The 22,933-nt window shown below is 36.4% G+C and overlaps 1 protein-coding gene across 1 annotated transcript in view; it reads left to right on the forward strand.

Moving 5' to 3' along the window:
- LOC117707905 (uncharacterized) overlaps positions 1 to 22,933 on the forward strand; it is a 67,273-nt gene that overhangs the window by 16,916 nt on the left and 27,424 nt on the right. Inside the window, exons 9-20 of the mRNA XM_076932119.1 lie at positions 2,270 to 2,409; positions 4,346 to 4,455; positions 5,553 to 5,739; positions 7,910 to 8,019; positions 9,117 to 9,303; positions 11,476 to 11,585; positions 12,718 to 12,904; positions 15,079 to 15,188; positions 16,286 to 16,472; positions 18,644 to 18,753; positions 19,884 to 20,070; positions 22,530 to 22,650. Coding sequence (XP_076788234.1) covers positions 2,270 to 2,409; positions 4,346 to 4,455; positions 5,553 to 5,739; positions 7,910 to 8,019; positions 9,117 to 9,303; positions 11,476 to 11,585; positions 12,718 to 12,904; positions 15,079 to 15,188; positions 16,286 to 16,472; positions 18,644 to 18,753; positions 19,884 to 20,070; positions 22,530 to 22,650 — 1,746 coding nt within the window. The remainder of the gene's footprint in view (positions 1 to 2,269; positions 2,410 to 4,345; positions 4,456 to 5,552; positions 5,740 to 7,909; positions 8,020 to 9,116; positions 9,304 to 11,475; positions 11,586 to 12,717; positions 12,905 to 15,078; positions 15,189 to 16,285; positions 16,473 to 18,643; positions 18,754 to 19,883; positions 20,071 to 22,529; positions 22,651 to 22,933) is intronic.

The following is a 22,933-nucleotide window of genomic DNA, read 5'->3' on the forward strand; positions in this document are numbered from 1 at the left end:
TGGCTATTATAAATAAGGCTGCTATGAACATAGTTGAGCATGTGCCCTTGTTATATGTTGGAGCATGTTTTGGGTATATTCCAAGGAGTGGTATAATTGGGACTATACTGTCAGGTATATACTGTCCAATTTTCTGAGGAACCGCCAGACTGATTTCCAGAGTGGCTGTACCAGTTTGCATTCCCACCATCAATGGAGGAGTGTTCCACTTTCTCAACATCCTCATCAGCACCTGCTGTCACCTGAGTTTTTGATCTTAGCCATTCTAATATGTGTGAGTTAGAATCTCAGGGTTGTTTTGATTTGCATTTCCCTGATTACTAAGGATGTTCAACATTTCTTTAGGTACTTTTCAGCCACTCAGTATTCCTCAGTTGAGAGTTCTTTGTTTTGCCTTGTCCGCATTTTTTTATTGGACATTTTTAATAGGCTTATTTGTTTCTCTCTGTGTCCAACTTCTTAAGTTTTTTGTATATACTGGATATTAGCCCTCTATTGCATGTACAGTTTGCAAAGATCTTTTCCCATTCTGTTGGTTGCCATTTTGTCCTATTTACAGTGTTCTTTGCCAGACAGAAGCTTTGGAATTTTATGAGGTCCCATTTGTCAGTTCTTGATCTTAGAGCATAAGCTCTTGGTATTCTGTTCAGGAAATTTCCCCTGTGCCCATGAGCCCAAGGGTCTTCCCCACTTTCTTATCTATTAGTTTCAGTGTATGTGGTTTTATGAGGAGGTCCTTGATTCACTTGGATTTGAGTTTGTACAAGGAGATAAGGTTGTATAGATTTGCAATTTCCTACATGCTGTGACAGCCAGTTGAACTAGCACCATTTGTTGAATATGCTATCTGTATTCCATTGAATGGTCTTAGCTCCTTTGTCAAAGATCACGTGACCATAGGTGTATGAGTTCATTTCCAGTTCTTCAATTCTGTTCCATTGATCTACCTGCCTGTCTCTGTACTAATCACCATGCAGTTTTTTATTACTATTAATCTCTAATATAGCTTGAGGTGAGGGATGGGGATTCCCCCAAAAGTTCTTTTGTTGTTAAGAATAGTTTTTGCTCTCCTAGGCTTTTTGTTATTCCAGACAAATTTGCAAATTGCTCTTTTTAATGCTATAAAGAATTGAGTTGGAACTTTGATGGGGATTGCATTAAATCTGTAGATTGCAAATCTCTTCAGAGACTTGTAGTTTTTTGTCATACAGAGTAAGAATGAAATTATGCTATTATTTGGAAAAATAATAAAGTTATTATTAGAGTCACACTAAGATACTTTATATTATTTGTGACTATTGTGAAGGGTCTTGTTTCCCTAATTTCTTTCTCAGTCTGTTTATCCTTTGAGTAGAGGAAGGCTAATGATTTACTTGAGTTATTATGAGTTATTTGAGTGGTTATTTGCAGCCACTGTGCTGAAGTTGTTTATCAGGTTGAGGAGTTCTCTGGTAGAATTTTTGTGGTCAATTAAGTATACTATCAGATCATCTGCAAATAGTGCAATTTTGACTTTTTCCTTTCCAATGTGTTTCTCTTTGATATACTGCTTTTACTATGTTTAGGTATGGGCTTTGAATTCATGTTCTTTCCAAGACTTTTATAATGAAGAGGTATTGGATTTTGTCAAATGCTTTCTCAGCATCTCATGAAAGGATCATGTGGACTTTTTCTTTGAGGTTATTCATATAGTCAATTCCATTGTTGGGTTTCTAGATATTGAACCATCCTTGCATCTCTAGGATGAAGCCTACTTGACCATGATGGATGATTGTTTACATGTGTTCTTGAATTTGATTGGTGAAATTTTTATTGAGTATTTTTGATTCAATATTCATGAGATAAATTGGTAATAGTAAAAGCAGTATACAGGAAACCAGTAGCCAACTTCAAACTAAATGGAGAGAAACTTGAAGCAATCCCACTAAAATCAGGGACTAGACAAAGCTGCCCACTCTTTCCCTACATAGTAAAAATGTAAGTACTTGAAGTCCTAGCCAGAGCAATTAGACAACAAAAGGAGGTCAAGGGATACACATTAGAATTCCACCAAGGCAAATACAAGAATTTATGTTTTAGACCAGAAATATGGGCCATATACAACTAGATATCCAGTGCCTTAAGAAGCAATGTGATTATTATACTACTGATTAGTTATTTTCTGTGTATTTGTGGTGATGTGTAAGGCATGCAGGCTACAAAATTTGAAGGGCATGCAAGGGCTAAGTGAGTTCAATTACAATAAATAATGATTTCTTTTATTTATTAGATTCAGAGAAAATACAAGAAAATGTGCCTGCAACCGAGAAGGCAACATTTAAAAATCTACCATCACAAGTGAAAAGTCAACTAGTTCCTAAATTTCCATCCATTGTTTGCTTCAAAAAATTGCTGCCAGCACCAATACTTGTGAGTTTCATTTCAGGTTTCTAGAGCTGTTCTATTTCACATAATTTCTGGTAATGTTTGTTCTAAGTCAATAATTTCACCAAACTGATGAATGTATGGATAACTTATTCATGAGGGCAAGATCCTTTTAAAAGAAAAATAAATAGCAATGAAGTTTGAGTCTTCTAATTTGAAGAAAAATGTAAAAAAATAAAAGAAATTGTATTATCATATTTTGCACTGATTTCAGGAAAGACAAACTTCAACAAAATGATGGACAAAATGGCCCATTATTCCTCCAACTATCAATTCTGTCAGCTGTTTTAGATTCCATATTAGCCTAGAGTCTACCAAATAATATTAGCTCTGAGATTATTCAATGTTATAATTAAAAATATCTATAATCCTTTATTTGATATTATCAATGATTTAGTTATATATGTTGTTTTTTGCAATATATTGATCTTTTTATCCTATTGGAATGTATAGAATTGCCAAATACTATGGTTTCATCTATTTTACATACTGTACCAGATTTCCACTAGTGCATAAGAATCATTTACATCCAGCATCTATTTAACCACTGAGCATTTCACTGGAATTCATTCTGCATGTGAATGAGTTTATCATGTTAGACACATGAGAATTTCTGTCCATTCCTCATGTATTTTAGAGTCAGAAATTTTTTTGTCATCAATGACTGTAATCATGTAATCAATTGCAAAGAGTGAAAACATGGGGTAGATCAGTGTGTGGTCATCATTTTTACAGACTAAGACCATGAGAAAATGATTAAAATATGCTTGGTTTCTTAAAGGTGACAGTATCTGTAGAAAAAGATATTTGAAAATAAGAAGTCACAGAGGAAGGATATAAAAGTCTCAGAAGGATAGTGAACAAAAAGATTTATAATAGAGGCCATGGCAGACAGGAAATAAAATTTTGGTTTGATCTTTGAAAGAGGAATATCCCAATAGTAACTTAGATTGGCAGTCTTGAGAGAGAGATTCATAGAAGAGAAGAAAAACTAAGAGAGGGTCATTCACCAATGCTTTGGGGAACAGAAGTGTGGTTCTGCCCCAAGCTACATGTTGGGAAACCCACATGTAGGAAATGAGCTGCACATTTACTACAATCATGCCATAGGTCATGATGGGGCTACAGTATGCTTCTTGGTTAGTGTTCAGTCCTTAATAGCTCCCAATGGTCCAGGTTAGTTGACTGTGTTGGTGTTCCTGTGGAGTCCCTCTATCCTATGGGACCCCAAATCCTTTCCCCAACATGTCCATAAGAGTCCTTGAGCTCTCTTTATGTGCTTTAGTCAGCTGCTGGGTGGCGCCTCTCAGGGAGCAGTTATGATAGGCTCCTATCTAGATGTCCCACATAGGAGGTGGTCTCCTTTGAGACAGGCAGAACATAAGGCTGTGAAGTCGAGTGCAGGTCTCCGATTGCAGGTAGTAGTGGGGAACTGGAAGCCAGGAAAGACAGTATGAACAGATAGTAAGATTACTTCACTAATTCTGGAGCCAGAACTCTGCTTCTTTAATTCGAGTCTTAGTTAAGATCACATAAACTCCTGCCTGTATGTTCCACTTTTGAGCCAACATTCTGGTTGGTGACAGGTTGGGAATCTAAGAAAGTCTCAACCAGTTGTTCTCAGCCTTCCTAATCCTGTGACACTAATATAGTTCATCATGCTGTGGTCATCCGTAACCATGACATCATTTTGCTGTTATTTTGTTAAACTGAAATTTGGTAATCTTTTTGAAGTACAATGGCTAATATATAGTATATCTGATATGCCAGATATATGATTTGTGACGCCCAAATGAATTGTGTCACCCAAGTCAAAAATCATTGGTCTAAAATGATTTTTCTATACAAAAGTAGTTTTCACATACTTTCTACACTGTACATTGACCATTACTTTTGTTGTCTTTTGTTTCCATTACACAAGGATTTCACTAGAAATATACAAGGAAACATGCTTTCTTCAGATTCATATGAAAATTGGATTAGTATCCCAGATGAAACTTCTGTGCTTGCAAAAAGTTCTGCTATACAAAGGTAATGATAGAGTAAGATCTTGAGGAACTGCACAAAGATAGAAGCAATGCAATTTGAAGGTACATAGGCTTGTATTTACAGGATTATAAGCAGGAATGGTGTCCTATTCTGAGAGGCTCCATTTTCTCAGACATGTAGAGTCACTATACACACAGGTGCATTTCTTATGCAAGAGGGGTGTACCATGCACCTAATCCCATCATTTCGGATTCTTGTACATTATAACTGCCATGGTTTGGAAGACCACCTGTGCTACACAGTTGTGTGCAGGTCAGCCTAGACTATTGGTTTCAGTTCCTGTATGAGATAAATTAAATAAGTAAGCGTGTATCATGTTTGTGGATCATTGGCATCCTAATATTATTACCATAGTATTTTGAGTATTGTATCTGTTAAACACATGTCATTAATTAGAACATGAAATTATTACTGAGTATGTCTTTCTTAACTGTAGTTACCTAGAAAGGTCTGGGTCAGATATAGCTTTGACTTCTTTGAATCATTTTCCTGTATGATACTCCATGGAATGACTTCTTAGATAAGATAAACTTTGAGCTCCCATTTCTACCCAGGACCCCAGCATCTCTGGCTTACCTATAATGGAAGCTTTTACTACTGCATTGTGTAGGGTTGCTAGTGTGCTATATACTCCTTATGATCCAGTGTGTCACAAGCATGTTATATGTCTATTCATACTCAATTAGATATTAAACTTGTCTTCATAGTGGCTGGAAATATGGTTCAGTATTCAACAATACTGTGCTTCCATACACAAAACTCACATGGACTGTAACTATCTTCATTCATTCTATTTCCAGGGAAACTTACACCTTCCCTTGGGTTCTGTGTGTAGCATGTGGGCCACAGATATTCGTACATAATTTTTAAAATTTTCCATGATTCTACAGGGAGAAATGATTTGCAGACGATATTCTAGGCAATACTTTGGCTGTATATTCTGCCTTCTTTTGAATTCTGATTATACAATTAGCTGATCTATACAACATTTATGCCCATTTTTCTTTGTTTTTAGAGTTTTGTAAGTGACATTGCTTGTTAGACAATCAACAGTAAAATTCTTCTTTTTCTTTGTATAGTATTTCATTGAAAATGCCGCAACCATACTTCTTGTTGTGCAGCTATCTTCTCCGTGAGTTACCAAAAATGACAACCTCTTCCAGGATTCACCTAGACATGGACCTCTCATCTCTCCACGTAGCTCCTCATGTGCTATGGGATCCGACTTGCAGGAACTCATTAGTCGGGAGTGACCACTCTGAAAATGTAAGGGGATCTGATTTTTCTTTTGAGGACCAAAGTCCTCATGGTGATCCAGGAATTGGGACTACCTCAGATAGGCCATTGATGTTAAAGGACACCCTAGGATTGCATGCTTCTGGAGTGGGAGATGCATTGATCTATTTCAGGAAATAGATTCGAAAGGGAGAGAGTTAAAGTAGCTTGATGGAAGTGAATAATTTCATTTTGGTTCTTCTGTTCTTTTCTTTCTTCTTTCTTTCTTTTCAGATATTGATTTTAGATATTGATGTTTAACCAACAACTTGCTGTGTGTCCAAAAGACTACAGTTAGGTTGAAAAAAATACTGATTAACTAGGGATTTGTTTATTTGTTTTCAATTGTAGCTGTACTTGGAGCACATGATAGTTGTACGTCATTGTTATGAGATTGAGATAATTATGAAATATTCAACTCAACTTCACTTCTGGTCATATAAAAGCAAATTGCATAAAATTATGTACATATATGCATGAGTCCATATATACATCAATATATATATGTGTATACACACACACACAAACAAATATATATTTAGCCTAGATTCTACCTTAATAACATTACATCTGAGATTATTAAATGTTAAAATTAAAAATATCTATAAACCTTTATTTGATTTTATTACTGATTGAGATATACATGTTGTTCTTTGCTATATATTGATGCTTTTACCCTAGTGGACTCTATAGAATTGCCACCTAATATGCTTTCGTCTATTTTAAATACTGGACCAGATTTCCCATAGTGCATAATAATCATTCACATCCAGTGTGTATTTTAGCACTAAGCTTTTTTCTGGAATTCATTCTGCATGTGAACGAGTTTATCCTGTTAGACACATGAGAATTACTGTCCATTCCTCAGGTATTTTAGAGTCAGAAATTGTTTTGTCATCAATGACTGTAATCATGTAATCAATTGCAAAGTGTGAAAACATGGGGTAGATCAGTGTGTGGTCATCATTTTTACAGACTAAGACCATGAGAAAATGGTTAAAATATGCTTGGTTTCTTAAAGGTGACAGTATCTGTAGATAAAGATATTTGAAAATAAGAAGTCACAGAGGAAGGATATAAAAGTCTCAGAAGGATAGTGAACAAAAAGTTTCATAATAGAGGCCATGGCAGACAGGAAATAAAATTGTGATTTGATGTTTGAAAGAGAAATATCCCAATAGTAACTTAGATTGGCAGTCTTGAGAGAGAGATTCATAGAATAGAAGAAAAACTAAGAGAGGATCATTCACCAATGCTTTGGGGAACAGAAGTGTGGTTCTGCCCCAGTCTACATGTTGGGAAACCCACATGTAGGAAATGAGCTGCACATTTACTACAATCATGCCATAGGTCATGATGGGGCTACAGTATGCTTCTTGGTTAGTGTTCAGTCCTTAATAGCTCCCAATGGTCCAGGTTAGTTGACTGTGTTGGTGTTCTTGTGGAGTCCCTCTATCCTATGGGACCCCGAATCCTTTCCCCAACATGTCCATAAGAGTCCTTGAGCTCTCTTTATGTGCTTTAGTCAGCTGCTGGGTGGCGTCTCTCAGGGAGCACTTATGATAGGCTTCTATCTAGATATCCCACATAGGAGGTGGTCTCCTTTGAGACAGGCAGAGCATAAGGTTGTGAAGTAGAGTGCAGGTCTCCGATTGCAGGTAGTAGTGGGGAACTGGAAGCCAGGAAAGACAGTATGAACAGATAGTAAGTTTACTTCACTAATTCTGGAGCCAGAACTCTGCTTCTTTGATTCGAGTCTTAGTTAAGATCACATAAACTCCTGCCTGTATGTTCCACTTTTGAGCCAACATTCTGGTTGGTGACAGGTTGGGAATCTAAGAAAGTCTCAACCAGTTGTTCTCAGCCTTCCTAATCCTGTGACACTAATATTGTTCATCATGCTGTGGTCATCCGTAACCATGACATCATTCTGCTGTTATTTTGTTAAACTGAAATTTGGTAATCTTTTTGAAGTACAATGGCTAATATATAGTATATCTGATATGCCAGATATATGATTTGTGACCCCCAAATGAATTGTGTCACCCAAGTCAAAAATCATTGGTCTAAAATGATTTTTCTATACAAAAGTAGTTTTCACATACTTTCTACACTGTACATTGACCATTACTTTTGTTGTCTTTTGTTTCCATTACGCAAGGATTTCACTAGAAATATACAAGGAAACATGCTTTCTTCAGATTCATATGAAAATTGGATTAGTATCCCAGATGAAACTTCTGTGCTTGCAAAAAGTTCTGCTATACAAAGGTAATGATAGAGTAAGATCTTGAGGAACTGCACAAAGATAGAAGCAATGCAATTTGAAGGTACATAGGCTTGTATTTACAGGATTATAAGCAGGAATGGTGTCCTATTCTGAGAGGCTCCATTTTCTCAGACATGTAGAGTCACTATATACACAGGTGCATTTCTTATGCAAGAGGGGTGTACCATGCACCTAATCCCATCATTTCGGATTCTTGTACATTATAACTGCCATGGTTTGGAAGACCACCTGTGCTACACAGTTGTGTGCAGGTCAGCCTAGACTATTGGTTTCAGTTCCTGTATGAGATAAATTAAATAAGTAAGTGTGTATCATATTTGTGGATCACTGGCATCCTAATATTATTACCATAGTATTTTGAGTATTGTACCCGTTAAACACATGTCATTAATTAGAACATGAAATTATTACTGAGTATGTCTTTCTTAACTGTAGTTACCTAGAAAGGTCTGGGTCAGATATAGCTTTGACTTCTTTGAATCATTTTCCTGTATGATACTCCATGGAATGACTTCTTAGATAAGATAAACTTTGAGCTCCCATTTCTACCCAGGACCCCAGCATCTCTGGCTTACCTATAGTGGAAGCTTTTACTACTGCATTGTGAAGGGTCGCTAGTGTGCTATATACTCCTTATGTTCCAGTGTGTCACAAGCATGTTATATGTCTATTCATACTCTATTAGATATTAAACTGGTCTTCATAGTGGCTGGAAATATGGTTCAGTTTTCAACAATACTGTGCTTCCATACACAAAACTCACATGGACTGTAACTATCTTTATTCATTCTATTTCCAGGGAAACTTACACCTTCCCTTGGGTTCTGTGTGTAGCATGTGGGCCACAGATATTCGTACATAATTTTTAAAATTTTCCATGATTCTACAGGGAGAAATGATTTGCAGACGATATTCTAGGCAATACTTTGGCTGTATATTCTGCCTTCTTTTGAATTCTGATTATACAATTAGCTGATCTATACAACATTTATGCCCATTTTTCTTTGTTTTTAGAGTTTTGTAAGTGACATTGCTTGTTAGACAATCAACAGTAAAATTCTTCTTTTTCTTTGTATAGTATTTCATTGAAAATGCCGCAACCATACTTCTTGTTGTGCAGCTATCTTCTCCGTGAGTTACCAAAAATGACAACCTCTTCCAGGATTCACCTAGACATGGACCTCTCATCTCTCCACGTAGCTCCTCATGTGCTATGGGATCTGACTTGCAGGAACTCATTAGTCGGGAGTGACTGCTCTGAAAATGTAAGGGGATATGATTTTTCTTTTGAGGACCAAAGTCCTCATGGTGATCCAAGAATTGGGACTACCTCAGATAGGCCATTGATGTTAAAGGACACCCTAGGATTGCATCCTTCTGGAGTGGGAGATGCATCGATCTATTTCAGGAAATAGATTGGAAAGGGAGAGAGTTAAAGTAGCTTGATGGAAGTGAATAATTTCATTTTGGTTCTTCTGTTCTTTACTTTCTTCTTTCTTTCTTTTCAGATATTGATTTTAGATATTGATATTTAACCAACAACTTGCTGTGTGTCCAAAAGACTACAGTTAGGTTGAAAAAAATACTGATTAACTAGGGATTTGTTTATTTGTTTTCAATTGTAGCTGTACTTGGAGCACATGATAGTTGTACGTCATTGTTATGAGATTGAGATAATTATGAAATATTCAACTCAACTTCACTTCTGGTCATATAAAAGCAAATTGCATAAAATTATGTACATATATGCATGAGTCCATATATACATCAATATATATATGTGTATACACACACACACACAAACAAATATATATTTAGCCTAGATTCTACCTTAATAACATTACATCTGAGATTATTAAATGTTAAAATTAAAAATATCTATAAACCTTTATTTGATTTTATTACTGATTGAGATATACATGTTGTTCTTTGCTATATATTGATGCTTTTACCCTAGTGGACTCTATAGAATTGCCACCTAATATGCTTTCGTCTATTTTAAATACTGGACCAGATTTCCCATAGTGCATAATAATCATTCACATCCAGTGTGTATTTTAGCACTAAGCTTTTTTCTGGAATTCATTCTGCATGTGAACGAGTTTATCCTGTTAGACACATGAGAATTACTGTCCATTCCTCAGGTATTTTAGAGTCAGAAATTGTTTTGTCATCAATGACTGTAATCATGTAATCAATTGCAAAGAGTGAAAACATGGGGTAGATCAGTGTGTGGTCATCATTTTTACAGACTAAGACCATGAGAAAATGATTAAAATATGCTTGGTTTCTTAAAGGTGACAGTATCTGTAGATAAAGATATTTGAAAATAAGAAGTCACAGAGGAAGGATATAAAAGTCTCAGAAGGATAGTGAACAAAAAGTTTCATAATAGAGGCCATGGCAGACAGGAAATAAAATTGTGATTTGATGTTTGAAAGAGAAATATCCCAATAGTAACTTAGATTGGCAGTCTTGAGAGAGAGATTCATAGAAGAGAAGAAAAACTAAGAGAGGGTCATTCACCAATTCTTTGGGGAACAGAAGTGTGGTTCTGCCCCAGTCTACATGTTGGGAAACCCACATGTAGGAAATGAGCTGCACATTTACTACAATCATGCCATAGGTCATGATGGGGCTACAGTATGCTTCTTGGTTAGTGTTCAGTCCTTAATAGCTCCCAATGGTCCAGGTTAGTTGACTGTGTTGGTGTTCTTGTGGAGTCCCTCTATCCTATGGGACCCCGAATCCTTTCCCCAACATGTCCATAAGAGTCCTTGAGCTCTCTTTATGTGCTTTAGTCAGCTGCTGGGTGGCGTCTCTCAGGGTACAGTAATGATAGGCTCCTATCTAGATATCCCACATAGGAGGTGGTCTCCTTTGAGACAGGCAGAGCATAAGGTTGTGAAGTAGAGTGCAGGTCTCCGATTGCAGGTAGTAGTGGGGAACTGGAAGCCAGGAAAGACAGTATGAACAGATAGTAAGTTTACTTCACTAATTCTGGAGCCAGAACTCTGCTTCTTTAATTCGAGTCTTAGTTAAGATCACATAAACTCCTGCCTGTATGTTCCACTTTTGAGCCAACATTCTGGTTGGTGACAGGTTGGGAATCTAAGAAAGTCTCAACCAGTTGTTCTCAGCCTTCCTAATCCTGTGACACTAATATTGTTCATCATGCTGTGGTCATCTGTAACCATGACATCATTTTGCTGTTATTTTGTTAAACTGAAATTTGGTAATCTTTTTGAAGTACAATGGCTAATATATAGTATATCTGATATGCCAGATATATGATTTGTGACCCCCAAATGAATTGTGTCACCCAAGTCAAAAATCATTGGTCTAAAATGATTTTTCTATACAAAAGTAGTTTTCACATACTTTCTACACTGTACATTGACCATTACTTTTGTTGTCTTTTGTTTCCATTACACAAGGATTTCACTAGAAATATACAAGGAAACATGCTTTCTTCAGATTCATATGAAAATTGGATTAGTATCCCAGATGAAACTTCTGTGCTTGCAAAAAGTTCTGCTATACAAAGGTAATGATAGAGTAAGATCTTGAGGAACTGCACAAAGATAGAAGCAATGCAATTTGAAGGTACATAGGCTTGTATTTACAGGATTATAAGCAGGAATGGTGTCCTATTCTGAGAGGCTCCATTTTCTCAGACATGTAGAGTCACTATATACACAGGTGCATTTGTTATGCAAGAGGGGTGTGCCATGCACCTAATCCCATCATTTGGGATTCTTGTACATTATAACTGCCATGGTTTGGAAGACCACCTGTGCTACACAGTTGTGTGCAGGTCAGCCTAGACTATTGGTTTCAGTTCCTGTATGAGATAAATTAAATAAGTAAGTGTGTATCATATTTGTGGATCACTGGCATCCTAATATTATTACCATAGTATTTTGAGTATTGTACCCGTTAAACACATGTCATTAATTAGAACATGAAATTATAAACACATGTCATTAATTAGAACATGAAATTATTACTGAGTATGTCTTTCTTAACTGTAGTTACCTAGAAAGGTCTGGGTCAGATATAGCTTTGACTTCTTTGAATCATTTTCCTGTATGATACTCCATGGAATGACTTCTTAGATAAGATAAACTTTGAGCTCCCATTTCTACCCAGGACCCCAGCATCTCTGGCTTACCTATAGTGGAAGCTTTTACTACTGCATTGTGTAAGGGTCGCTAGTGTGCTATATACTCCTTATGATTCCAGTGTGTCACAAGCATGTTATATGTCTATTCATACTCTATTAGATATTAAACTGGTCTTCATAGTGGCTGGAAATATGGTTCAGTTTTCAACAATACTGTGCTTCCATACACAAAACTCACATGGACTGTAACTATCTTTATTCATTCTATTTCCAGGGAAACTTACACCTTCCCTTGGGTTCTGTGTGTAGCATGTGGGCCACAGATATTCGTACATAATTTTTAAAATTTTCCATGATTCTACAGGGAGAAATGATTTGCAGACGATATTCTAGGCAATACTTTGGCTGTATATTCTGCCTTCTTTTGAATTCTGATTATACAATTAGCTGATCTATACAACATTTATGCCCATTTTTCTTTGTTTTTAGAGTTTTGTAAGTGACATTGCTTGTTAGACAATCAACAGTAAAATTCTTCTTTTTCTTTGTATAGTATTTCATTGAAAATGCCGCAACCATACTTCTTGTTGTGCAGCTATCTTCTCCGTGAGTTACCAAAAATGACAACCTCTTCCAGGATTCACCTAGACATGGACCTCTCATCTCTCCACGTAGCTCCTCATGTGCTATGGGATCTGACTTGCAGGAACTCATTAGTCGGGAGTGACTGCTCTGAAAATGTAAGGGGATATGATTTTTCTTTTGAGGACCAAAGTCCTCATGGTGATCCAGGAATTGGGACTACCTCAGATAGGCCATTGATGTTAAAGGACACCCTAGGATTGCATCCTTCTGGAGTGGGAGATGCATCGATCTATTTCAGGAAATAGATTGGAAAGGGAGAGAGTTAAAGTAGCTTGATGGAAGTGAATAATTTCATTTTGGTTCTTCTGTTCTTTACTTTCTTCTTTCTTTCTTTTCAGATATTGATTTTAGATATTGATATTTAACCAACAACTTGCTGTGTGTCCAAAAGACTACAGTTAGGTTGAAAAAAATACTGATTAACTAGGGATTTGTTTATTTGTTTTCAATTGTAGCTGTACTTGGAGCACATGATAGTTGTACGTCATTGTTATGAGATTGAGATAACTATGAAATATTCAACTCAACTTCACTTCTGGTCATATAAAAGCAAATTGCATAAAATTATGTACATATATGCATGAGTCCATATATACATCAATATATATATGTGTATATACACACACACACACAAACAAATATATATTTAGCCTAGATTCTACCTTAATAACATTACATCTGAGATTATTAAATGTTAAACTTAAAAATATCTATAAACCTTTATTTGATTTTATTACTGATTGAGATATACATGTTGTTCTTTGCTATATATTGATGCTTTTACCCTAGTGGACTCTATAGAATTGCCACCTAATATGCTTTCGTCTATTTTAAATACTGGACCAGATTTCCCATAGTGCATAATCATCATTCACATCCAGTGTGTATTTTAGCACTAAGCTTTTTTCTGGAATTCATTCTGCATGTGAACGAGTTTATCCTGTTAGACACATGAGAATTACTGTCCATTCCTCAGGTATTTTAGAGTCAGAAATTGTTTTGTCATCAATGACTGTAATCATGTAATCAATTGCAAAGAGTGAAATCATGGGGTAGATCAGTGTGTGGTCATCATTTTTACAGATTAAGACCATGAGAAAATGATTAAAATATGCTTGGTTTCTTAAAGGTGACAGTATCTGTAGATAAAGATATTTGAAAATAAGAAGTCACAGAGGAAGGATATAAAAGTCTCAGAAGGATAGTGAACAAAAAGTTTCATAATAGAGGCCATGGCAGACAGGAAATAAAATTGTGATTTGATGTTTGAAAGAGAAATATCCCAATAGTAACTTAGATTGGCAGTCTTGAGAGTGAGATTCATAGAAGAGAAGAAAAACTAAGAGAGGGTCATTCACCAATTCTTTGGGGAACAGAAGTATGGTTCTGCCCCAGTCTACATGTTGGGAAACCCACATGTAGGAAATGAGCTGCACATTTACTACAATCATGCCATAGGTCATGATGGGGCTACAGTATGCTTCTTGGTTAGTGTTCAGTCCTTAATAGCTCCCAATGGTCCAGGTTAGTTGACTGTGTTGGTGTTCTTGTGGAGTCCCTCTATCCTATGGGACCCCGAATCCTTTCCCCAACATGTCCATAAGAGTCCTTGAGCTCTCTTTATGTGCTTTAGTCAGCTGCTGGGTGGCGCCTCTCAGGGTACAGTAATGATAGGCTCCTATCTAGATATCCCACATAGGAGGTGGTCTCCTTTGAGACAGGCAGAGCATAAGGTTGTGAAGTAGAGTGCAGGTCTCCGATTGCAGGTAGTAGTGGGGAACTGGAAGCCAGGAAAGACAGTATGAACAGATAGTAAGTTTACTTCACTAATTCTGGAGCCAGAACTCTGCTTCTTTAATTCGAGTCTTAGTTAAGATCACATAAACTCCTGCCTGTATGTTCCACTTTTGAGCCAACATTCTGGTTGGTGACAGGTTGGGAATCTAAGAAAGTCTCAACCAGTTGTTCTCAGCCTTCCTAATCCTGTGACACTAATATTGTTCATCATGCTGTGGTCATCCGTAACCATGACATCATTCTGCTGTTATTTTGTTAAACTGAAATTTGGTAATCTTTTTGAAGTACAATGGCTAATATATAGTATATCTGATATGCCAGATATATGATTTGTGACCCCCAAATGAATTGTGTCACCCAAGTCAAAAATCATTGGTCTAAAATGATTTTTCTATACAAAAGTAGTTTTCACATACTTTCTACACTGTACATTGACCATTACTTTTGTTGTCTTTTGTTTCCATTACACAAGGATTTCACTAGAAATATACAAGGAAACATGCTTTCTTCAGATTCATATGAAAATTGGATTAGTATCCCAGATGAAACTTCTGTGCTTGCAAAAAGTTCTGCTATACAAAGGTAATGATAGAGTAAGATCTTGAGGAACTGCACAAAGATAGAAGCAATGCAATTTGAAGGTACATAGGCTTGTATTTACAGGATTATAAGCAGGAATGGTGTCCTATTCTGAGAGGCTCCATTTTCTCAGACATGTAGAGTCACTATACACACAGGTGCATTTCTTATGCAAGAGGGGTGTACCATGCACCTAATCCCATCATTTGGGATTCTTGTACATTATAACTGCCATGGTTTGGAAGACCACCTGTGCTACACAGTTGTGTGCAGGTCAGCCTAGACTATTGGTTTCAGTTCCTGTATGAGATAAATTAAATAAGTAAGTGTGTATCATATTTGTGGATCACTGGCATCCTAATATTATTACCATAGTATTTTGAGTATTGTACCCGTTAAACACATGTCATTAATTAGAACATGAAATTATTACTGAGTATGTCTTTCTTAACTGTAGTTACCTAGAAAGGTCTGGGTCAGATATAGCTTTGACTTCTTTGAATCATTTTCCTGTCTGATACTCCATGGAATGACTTCTTAGATAAGATAAACTTTGAGCTCCCATTTCTACCCAGGACCCCAGCATCTCTGGCTTACCTAGAGTGGAAGCTTTTACTATTGCATTGTGTAGGGTTGCTAGTGTGCTATATACTCCTTATGATCCAGTGTGTCACAAGCATGTTATATGTCTATTCATACTCTATTAGATATTAAACTGGTCTTCATAGTGGCTGGAAATATGGTTCAGTATTCAACAATACTGTGCTTCCATACACAAAACTCACATGGACTGTAACTATCTTCATTCATTCTATTTCCAGGGAAACTTACACCTTCCCTTGGGTTCTGTGTGTAGCATGTGGGCCACAGATATTCGTACATAATTTTTAAAATTTTCCATGTTTCTACAGGGAGAAATGATTTGCAGACGATATTCTAGGCAATACTTTGGCTGTATATTCTGCCTTCTTTTGAATTCTGATTATACAATTAGCTGATCTATACAACATTTATGCCCATTTTTCTTTGTTTTTAGAGTTTTGTAAGTGACATTGCTTGTTAGACAATCAACAGTAAAATTCTTCTTTTTCTTTGTATAGTATTTCATTGAAAATGCCGCAACCATACTTCTTGTTGTGCAGCTATCTTCTCCGTGAGTTACCAAAAATGACAACCTCTTCCAGGATTCACCTAGACATGGTCCTCTCATCTCTCCACGTAGCTCCTCATATGCTATGGGATCTGACTTGCAGGAACTCATTAGTCGGGAGTGACCGCTCTGAAAACGTAAGGGGATCTGATTTTTCTTTTGGGGACCAAAGTCCTCATGGTGATCCAGGAATTGGGACTACCTCAGATAGGCCATTGATGTTAAAGGACACCCTAGGATTGCATCCTTCTGGAGTGGGAGATGCATCGATCTATTTCAGGAAATAGATTGGAAAGGGAGAGAGTTAAAGTAGCTTGATGGAAGTGAATAATTTCATTTTGGTTCTTCTGTTCTTTACTTTCTTCTTTCTTTCTTTTCAGATATTGATTTTAGATATTGATGTTTAACCAACAACTTGCTGTGTGTCCAAAAGACTACAGTTAGGTTGAAAAAAATACTGATTAACTAGGGATTTGTTTATTTGTTTTCAATTGTAGCTGTACTTGGAGCACATGATAGTTGTACGTCATTGTTATGAGATTGAGATAATTATGAAATATTCAACTCAACTGCACTTCTGGTCATATAAAAGCAAATTGCATAAAATTATGTACATATATGCATGAGTCCATATATACATGAATATATATATGTGTATACACACACACACAAACAAATATATATTTAGCCTAGATTCTACCTTAATAACATTACATCTGAGATTATTAAATGTTAAAATTAAAAATACCTATAAACCTTTATTTGATTTTATTACTGAATGAGATATACGTGTTGTTCTTTGCTATATATTGATGCTTTTACCCTAGTGGACTCTATAGAATTGCCACCTAATATGCTTTCGTCTATTTTAAATACTGGACCAGATTTCCCATAGTGCATAATCATAATTCACATCCAGTGTGTATTTTAGCACTAAGCTTTTTTTCTGGAATTCATTCTGCATGTGAACGAGTTTATCATGTTAGACACATGATAATTACTGTCCATTCCTCAGGTATTTTAGAGTCAGAAATTGTTTTGTCATCAATGACTGTTATCATGTAATCAATTGCAAAGAGTGAAAACATGGGGTAGATCAGTGTGTGGTCATCGTTTTTACAGACTAAGACCATGAGAAAATGATTAAAATATGCTTGGTTTCTTAAAGGTGACAGTATCTGTAGATAAAGATATTTGAAAATAAGAAGTCACAGAGGAAGGATATAAAAGTCTCAGAAGGATAGTGAACAAAAAGTTTCATAATAGAGGCCATGGCAGACAGGAAATAAAATTGTGATTTGATGTTTGAAAGAGAAATATCCCAATAGTAACTTAGATTGGCAGTCTTGAGAGAGAGATTCATAGAAGAGAAGAAAAACTAAGAGAGGGTCATTCACCAATTCTTTGGGGAACAGAAGTGTGGTTCTGCCCCAGTCTACATGTTGGGAAACCCACATGTAGGAAATGAGCTGCACATTTACTACAATCATGCCATAGGTCATGATGGGGCTACAGTATGCTTCTTGGTTAGTGTTCAGTCCTTAATAGCTCCCAATGGTCCAGGTTAGTTGACTGTGTTGGTGTTCTTGTGGAGTCCCTCTATCCTATGGGACCCCGAATCCTTTCCCCAACATGTCCATAAGAGTCCTTGAGCTCTCTTTATGTGTTTTATTCAGCTGCTGGGTGGCGTCTCTCAGGGTACAGTAATGATAGGCTCCTATCTAGATATCCCACATAGGAGGTGGTCTCCTTTGAGACAGGCAGAGCATAAGGTTGTGAAGTCGAGTGCAGGTCTCCGATTGCAGGTAGTAGTGGGGAACTGGAAGCCAGGAAAGACAGTATGAACAGATAGTAAGTTTACTTCACTAATTCTGGAGCCAGAACTCTGCTTCTTTAATTCGAGTCTTAGTTAAGATCACATAAACTCCTGCCTGTATGTTCCACTTTTGAGCCAACATTCTGGTTGGTGACAGGTTGGGAATCTAAGAAAGTCTCAACCAGTTGTTCTCAGCCTTCCTAATCCTGTGACACTAATATTGTTCATCATGCTGTGGTCATCTGTAACCATGACATCATTCTGCTGTTATTTTGTTAAACTGAAATTTGGTAATCTTTTTGAAGTACAATGGCTAATATATAGTATATCTGATATGCCAGATATATGATTTGTGACCCCCAAATGAATTGTGTCACCCAAGTCAAAAATCATTGGTCTAAAATGATTTTTCTATACAAAAGTAGTTTTCACATACTTTCTACACTGTACATTGACCATTACTTTTGTTGTCTTTTGTTTCCATTACACAAGGATTTCACTAGAAATATACAAGGAAACATGCTTTCTTCAGATTCATATGAAAATTGGATTAGTATCCCAGATGAAACTTCTGTGCTTGCAAAAAGTTCTGCTATACAAAGGTAATGATAGAGTAAGATCTTGAGGAACTGCACAAAGATAGAAGCAATGCAATTTGAAGGTACATAGGCTTGTACTTACAGGATTATAAGCAGGAATGGTGTCCTATTCTGAGAGGCTCCATTTTCTCAGACATGTAGAGTCACTATATACACAGGTGCATTTGTTATGCAAGAGGGGTGTGCCATGCACCTAATCCCATCATTTGGGATTCTTGTACATTATAACTGCCATGGTTTGGAAGACCACCTGTGCTACACAGTTGTGTGCAGGTCAGCCTAGACTATTGGTTTCAGTTCCTGTATGAGATAAATTAAATAAGTAAGTGTGTATCATATTTGTGGATCACTGGCATCCTAATATTATTACCATAGTATTTTGAATATTGTACCCGTTAAACACATGTCATTAATTAGAACATGAAATTATAAACACATGTCATTAATTAGAACATGAAATTATTACTGAGTATGTCTTTCTTAACTGTAGTTACCTAGAAAGGTCTGGGTCAGATATAGCTTTGACTTCTTTGAATCATTTTCCTGTATGATACTCCATGGAATGACTTCTTAGATAAGATAAACTTTGAGCTCCCATTTCTACCCAGGACCCCAGCATCTCTGGCTTACCTATAGTGGAAGCTTTTACTACTGCATTGTGAAGGGTCGCTAGTGTGCTATATACTCCTTATGTTCCAGTGTGTCACAAGCATGTTATATGTCTATTCATACTCTATTAGATATTAAACTGGTCTTCATAGTGGCTGGAAATATGGTTCAGTTTTCAACAATACTGTGCTTCCATACACAAAACTCACATGGACTGTAACTATCTTCATTCATTCTATTTCCAGGGACACTTGCACCTTCCCTTGGGTTCTGTGTGTAGCATGTAGTACAAAGATATTCGTACATAATTTTTAAAATTTTCCATAATTCTACAGGGAGAAGTGATTTGCAGATGATATTGTAGGCAATACTTTGGCTGTATATTCTTCCTTCTTTGCAATTATGATTATACAATTAGCTGATCTATACAACATTTATGCCCATTTTTCTTTATTTTTAGATTTTTGTATGTGACATTACTTGTTAGACAATCAACAGTAAAATTCTTCTTTGTCTTTGTATAGTATTTCATTGAAAATGCCACAACCATACTTCCTGTTGTGCAACTATCTTCTCCGTGAATTACCAAAAATGACAACCTCTTCCAGGATTCACCTAGACATGGTCCTCTCATCTCTCCACGTAGCTCCTCATGTGCTATGGGATCCGACTTGCAGGAACTCATTAGTCGGGAGTGACCGCTCTGAAAATGTAAGGGGATCTGATTTTTCTTTTCGGGACCAAAGTCCTCATGGTGATCCAGGAATTGGGACTACCTCAGATAGGCCATTGATGTTAAAGGACACCCTAGGATTGCATTCTTCTGGAGTGGGAGATGCATCGATCTATTTCAGGAAGGATTGGAAAGGGAGAGTGTTAATGTAGCTTGATGGAAGTGAATAAATTCATTTTGGTTCTTCTGTTCTTTACTTTCTTTTTTCTTTCTTTTTAGATATTGGTTTTAGATATTGATGTTTAACCCACAACTTGCTGTGTGTCCAAAAGACTACAGTTAGGTTGAAAAAAATCCTGATTAATTAGGGATTTGTTTGTTTATTTGTTTTCAATTGTAGCTGTACTTGGATCACATGATAGTTGTACTTCATTGTTATGAGATTTTGATAATTATGAGTTACTCAACTTACCTGCCCTTCTGGTTATATAAAAGTAAATTGCATACATTTATGTACGTATATACCTGTGTACATATGTACATGTTTATATATTAGCTTTGAATCTACCTTAATAACATTTTGTCTAAGATTATTAAATCTTATAATTTAAAATATCTATAAATCTTTATTTGATATTATCAATGATTGAGATATACATGTTGTTCTTTGCTATATATTGGTCCTTATTCCCCAGTGGACTATATAGAATTCTCACCTAATGTGGTTTAGTCTATTTTTAATACTGTACCAGATTTCCACTTAGTGCATAATAATCATTTATATCTAGAGTGTTTTAACACTAAGCTTTTCTCTGCAATTCATTCTACATGTAAATGCGTTTATCATATTAGACACATGAGAATTACTGTCCATTCCTCAGGTATTTTGGAGTCGGAAATTTTTTGTCATCATTGACTTTTAATCATGTTATCAATTGCCAAGAGTGAAAATATGGAGTAAATCAGTGTGTGGTCATCATTTTTACAGACTAAAACCATGAGAAAATGATTAAAATATGCTTAGTTTCTTAAATGTGACAGTATCTTTAGACAAAGATAGTTGAAACAAAGAAGTCACAGAGGAAGGATATAAAAGTCTCAGAAGGATAGTGAAAAAAAAAAGCATCCTTAAAACACAAATGTTAGGTTTCATAATAGAGGCCACGACAGACAGGAAGTAAAATTGTGATCTGATCTTTGAAAGAGAAATATCCCAATAGTAACTTAGATTGTTAGTCATGAGAGAGAGATTCATAGAATAGAAGAAAAAGTAAAAGAGGATCATTCACCAATGCTTTGGGGAACAGAAGTGTGGTTCTGCTCCCAGTCCACATGTTGTGAAACCCTCATGTAGGAAATGAGCTGCACATTTACTACAATTTTGCCATAGGTCATGATGGAGCTACATTACACTTCTTAGCTAGTGGTCAGTCCTTAATAGTTCCCAATTGTCCAGCAACTTATGGAGGACAATTACACTTCATGATATATTTCTAGTTATCAGTTAACTACTGAGAAATGTCAGGGCCCAAACTGAAGCAGGGTAGGAATCTGGAGGCAAGAACTGAAGCAGAATCTGTATAAGAGTTGTGCTTCCTGTCCTGCACATCATGTCTTTCTTTGTTTGATTAATAGCTCAAGGGTGGCACCATCCTGGAGAACTGGGCCCTACTATTTCTATTGTTAATCAAGACAATATCCCATAGACTTCCTACACACTAGGACAATCTGAGGCAGGCATTTTTTTGACTAAGATCCCTCTTCTCACCAACTTCTTCTCTTACTCTTTTTTCTATTTCTTTAATAAAACAGCAGGAGTATAGATGTAAATATTGTAGAAGCAAATATTTATTTGGGACTTAGAGATGTAGAGAGAGTACGTTCCTTCAAAGTCATGAGAGAGGAGCATGGCTGCAGGAAGGGAGGACAACCTAACAGGAATCAGAGACCTGTCGGCTCTCATCTTAGGCAGCAACATAAAGCACAGAGAGTACACAGCATATGGCACATGGCTTCTGTAACTCTAAATCTTACCAATGACATACTTCCTCCAGGAAAGCTAAGCCACTTAAAACGCCCAAAAGGTCTCACAAAGATGGTATCATACATTGTGATGCCTGAAATTAGATAAGCACCCCATTCAAACCATCACAATGAAACTCCACCTCCTACCCACACCCTCAAAAAATCACCAATTTGAGAACCTTTGAATCATTAACTTGATCCACCCACGTGTTTTCTGGCAGCATATCAGTTCTGAATTTTTACTTTGCTTTACTAGTTCCTCCATTCTTTGCAATATGTATGAAATTTTAACTATGTTATCCAAACTGCAAAGGGATCTCCATTTTAGATAGAGACTTCATTTCTCGGGTTCACATATGCTTGTAGTAACTGCTATTTTCTTCATCATTTTATATTTCAATTTTTTAGTGATTTCAATTTTGTAACGTATTTAAAATGACAGAGGATCTTGTTTTGCCTTTTGGTGTTTCAGATGACTTTTAGACAAGTCATGATTGACAACAATGTAGAGGTTTTGGAAGACAATGATTATACAGTTGGTAGTGATATTCAAGATGGGTCTGATGACCTAAAGATGTCACAAAATACTGCTGGTAAGTCACCTGTTATGAAAAGGCTATAGGTGGCCACAGTGGGAAAACCTCAAATGCTAGTACTGGAGGATTAAAGATTTCATCTGCTCCTTCTCAGGGGGAAGGTCCTACTTGTAAGAGAAGTTTTAATTAGTCATCAAATGAATGGAAGGATGATATCATTCCCTGACTCTATAAATTTGTATATATCAGAGCAGCATTGGGGCATATCATGATATTAGAGTATGGGAAAAGATTTTTAAACAATACTTTAAATTATATATGAATATATGTGTATATTCAT

This window comes from Arvicanthis niloticus, chromosome 4, assembly GCF_011762505.2.
Source record: "Arvicanthis niloticus isolate mArvNil1 chromosome 4, mArvNil1.pat.X, whole genome shotgun sequence".
Taxonomy (NCBI): domain Eukaryota; kingdom Metazoa; phylum Chordata; class Mammalia; order Rodentia; family Muridae; genus Arvicanthis; species Arvicanthis niloticus.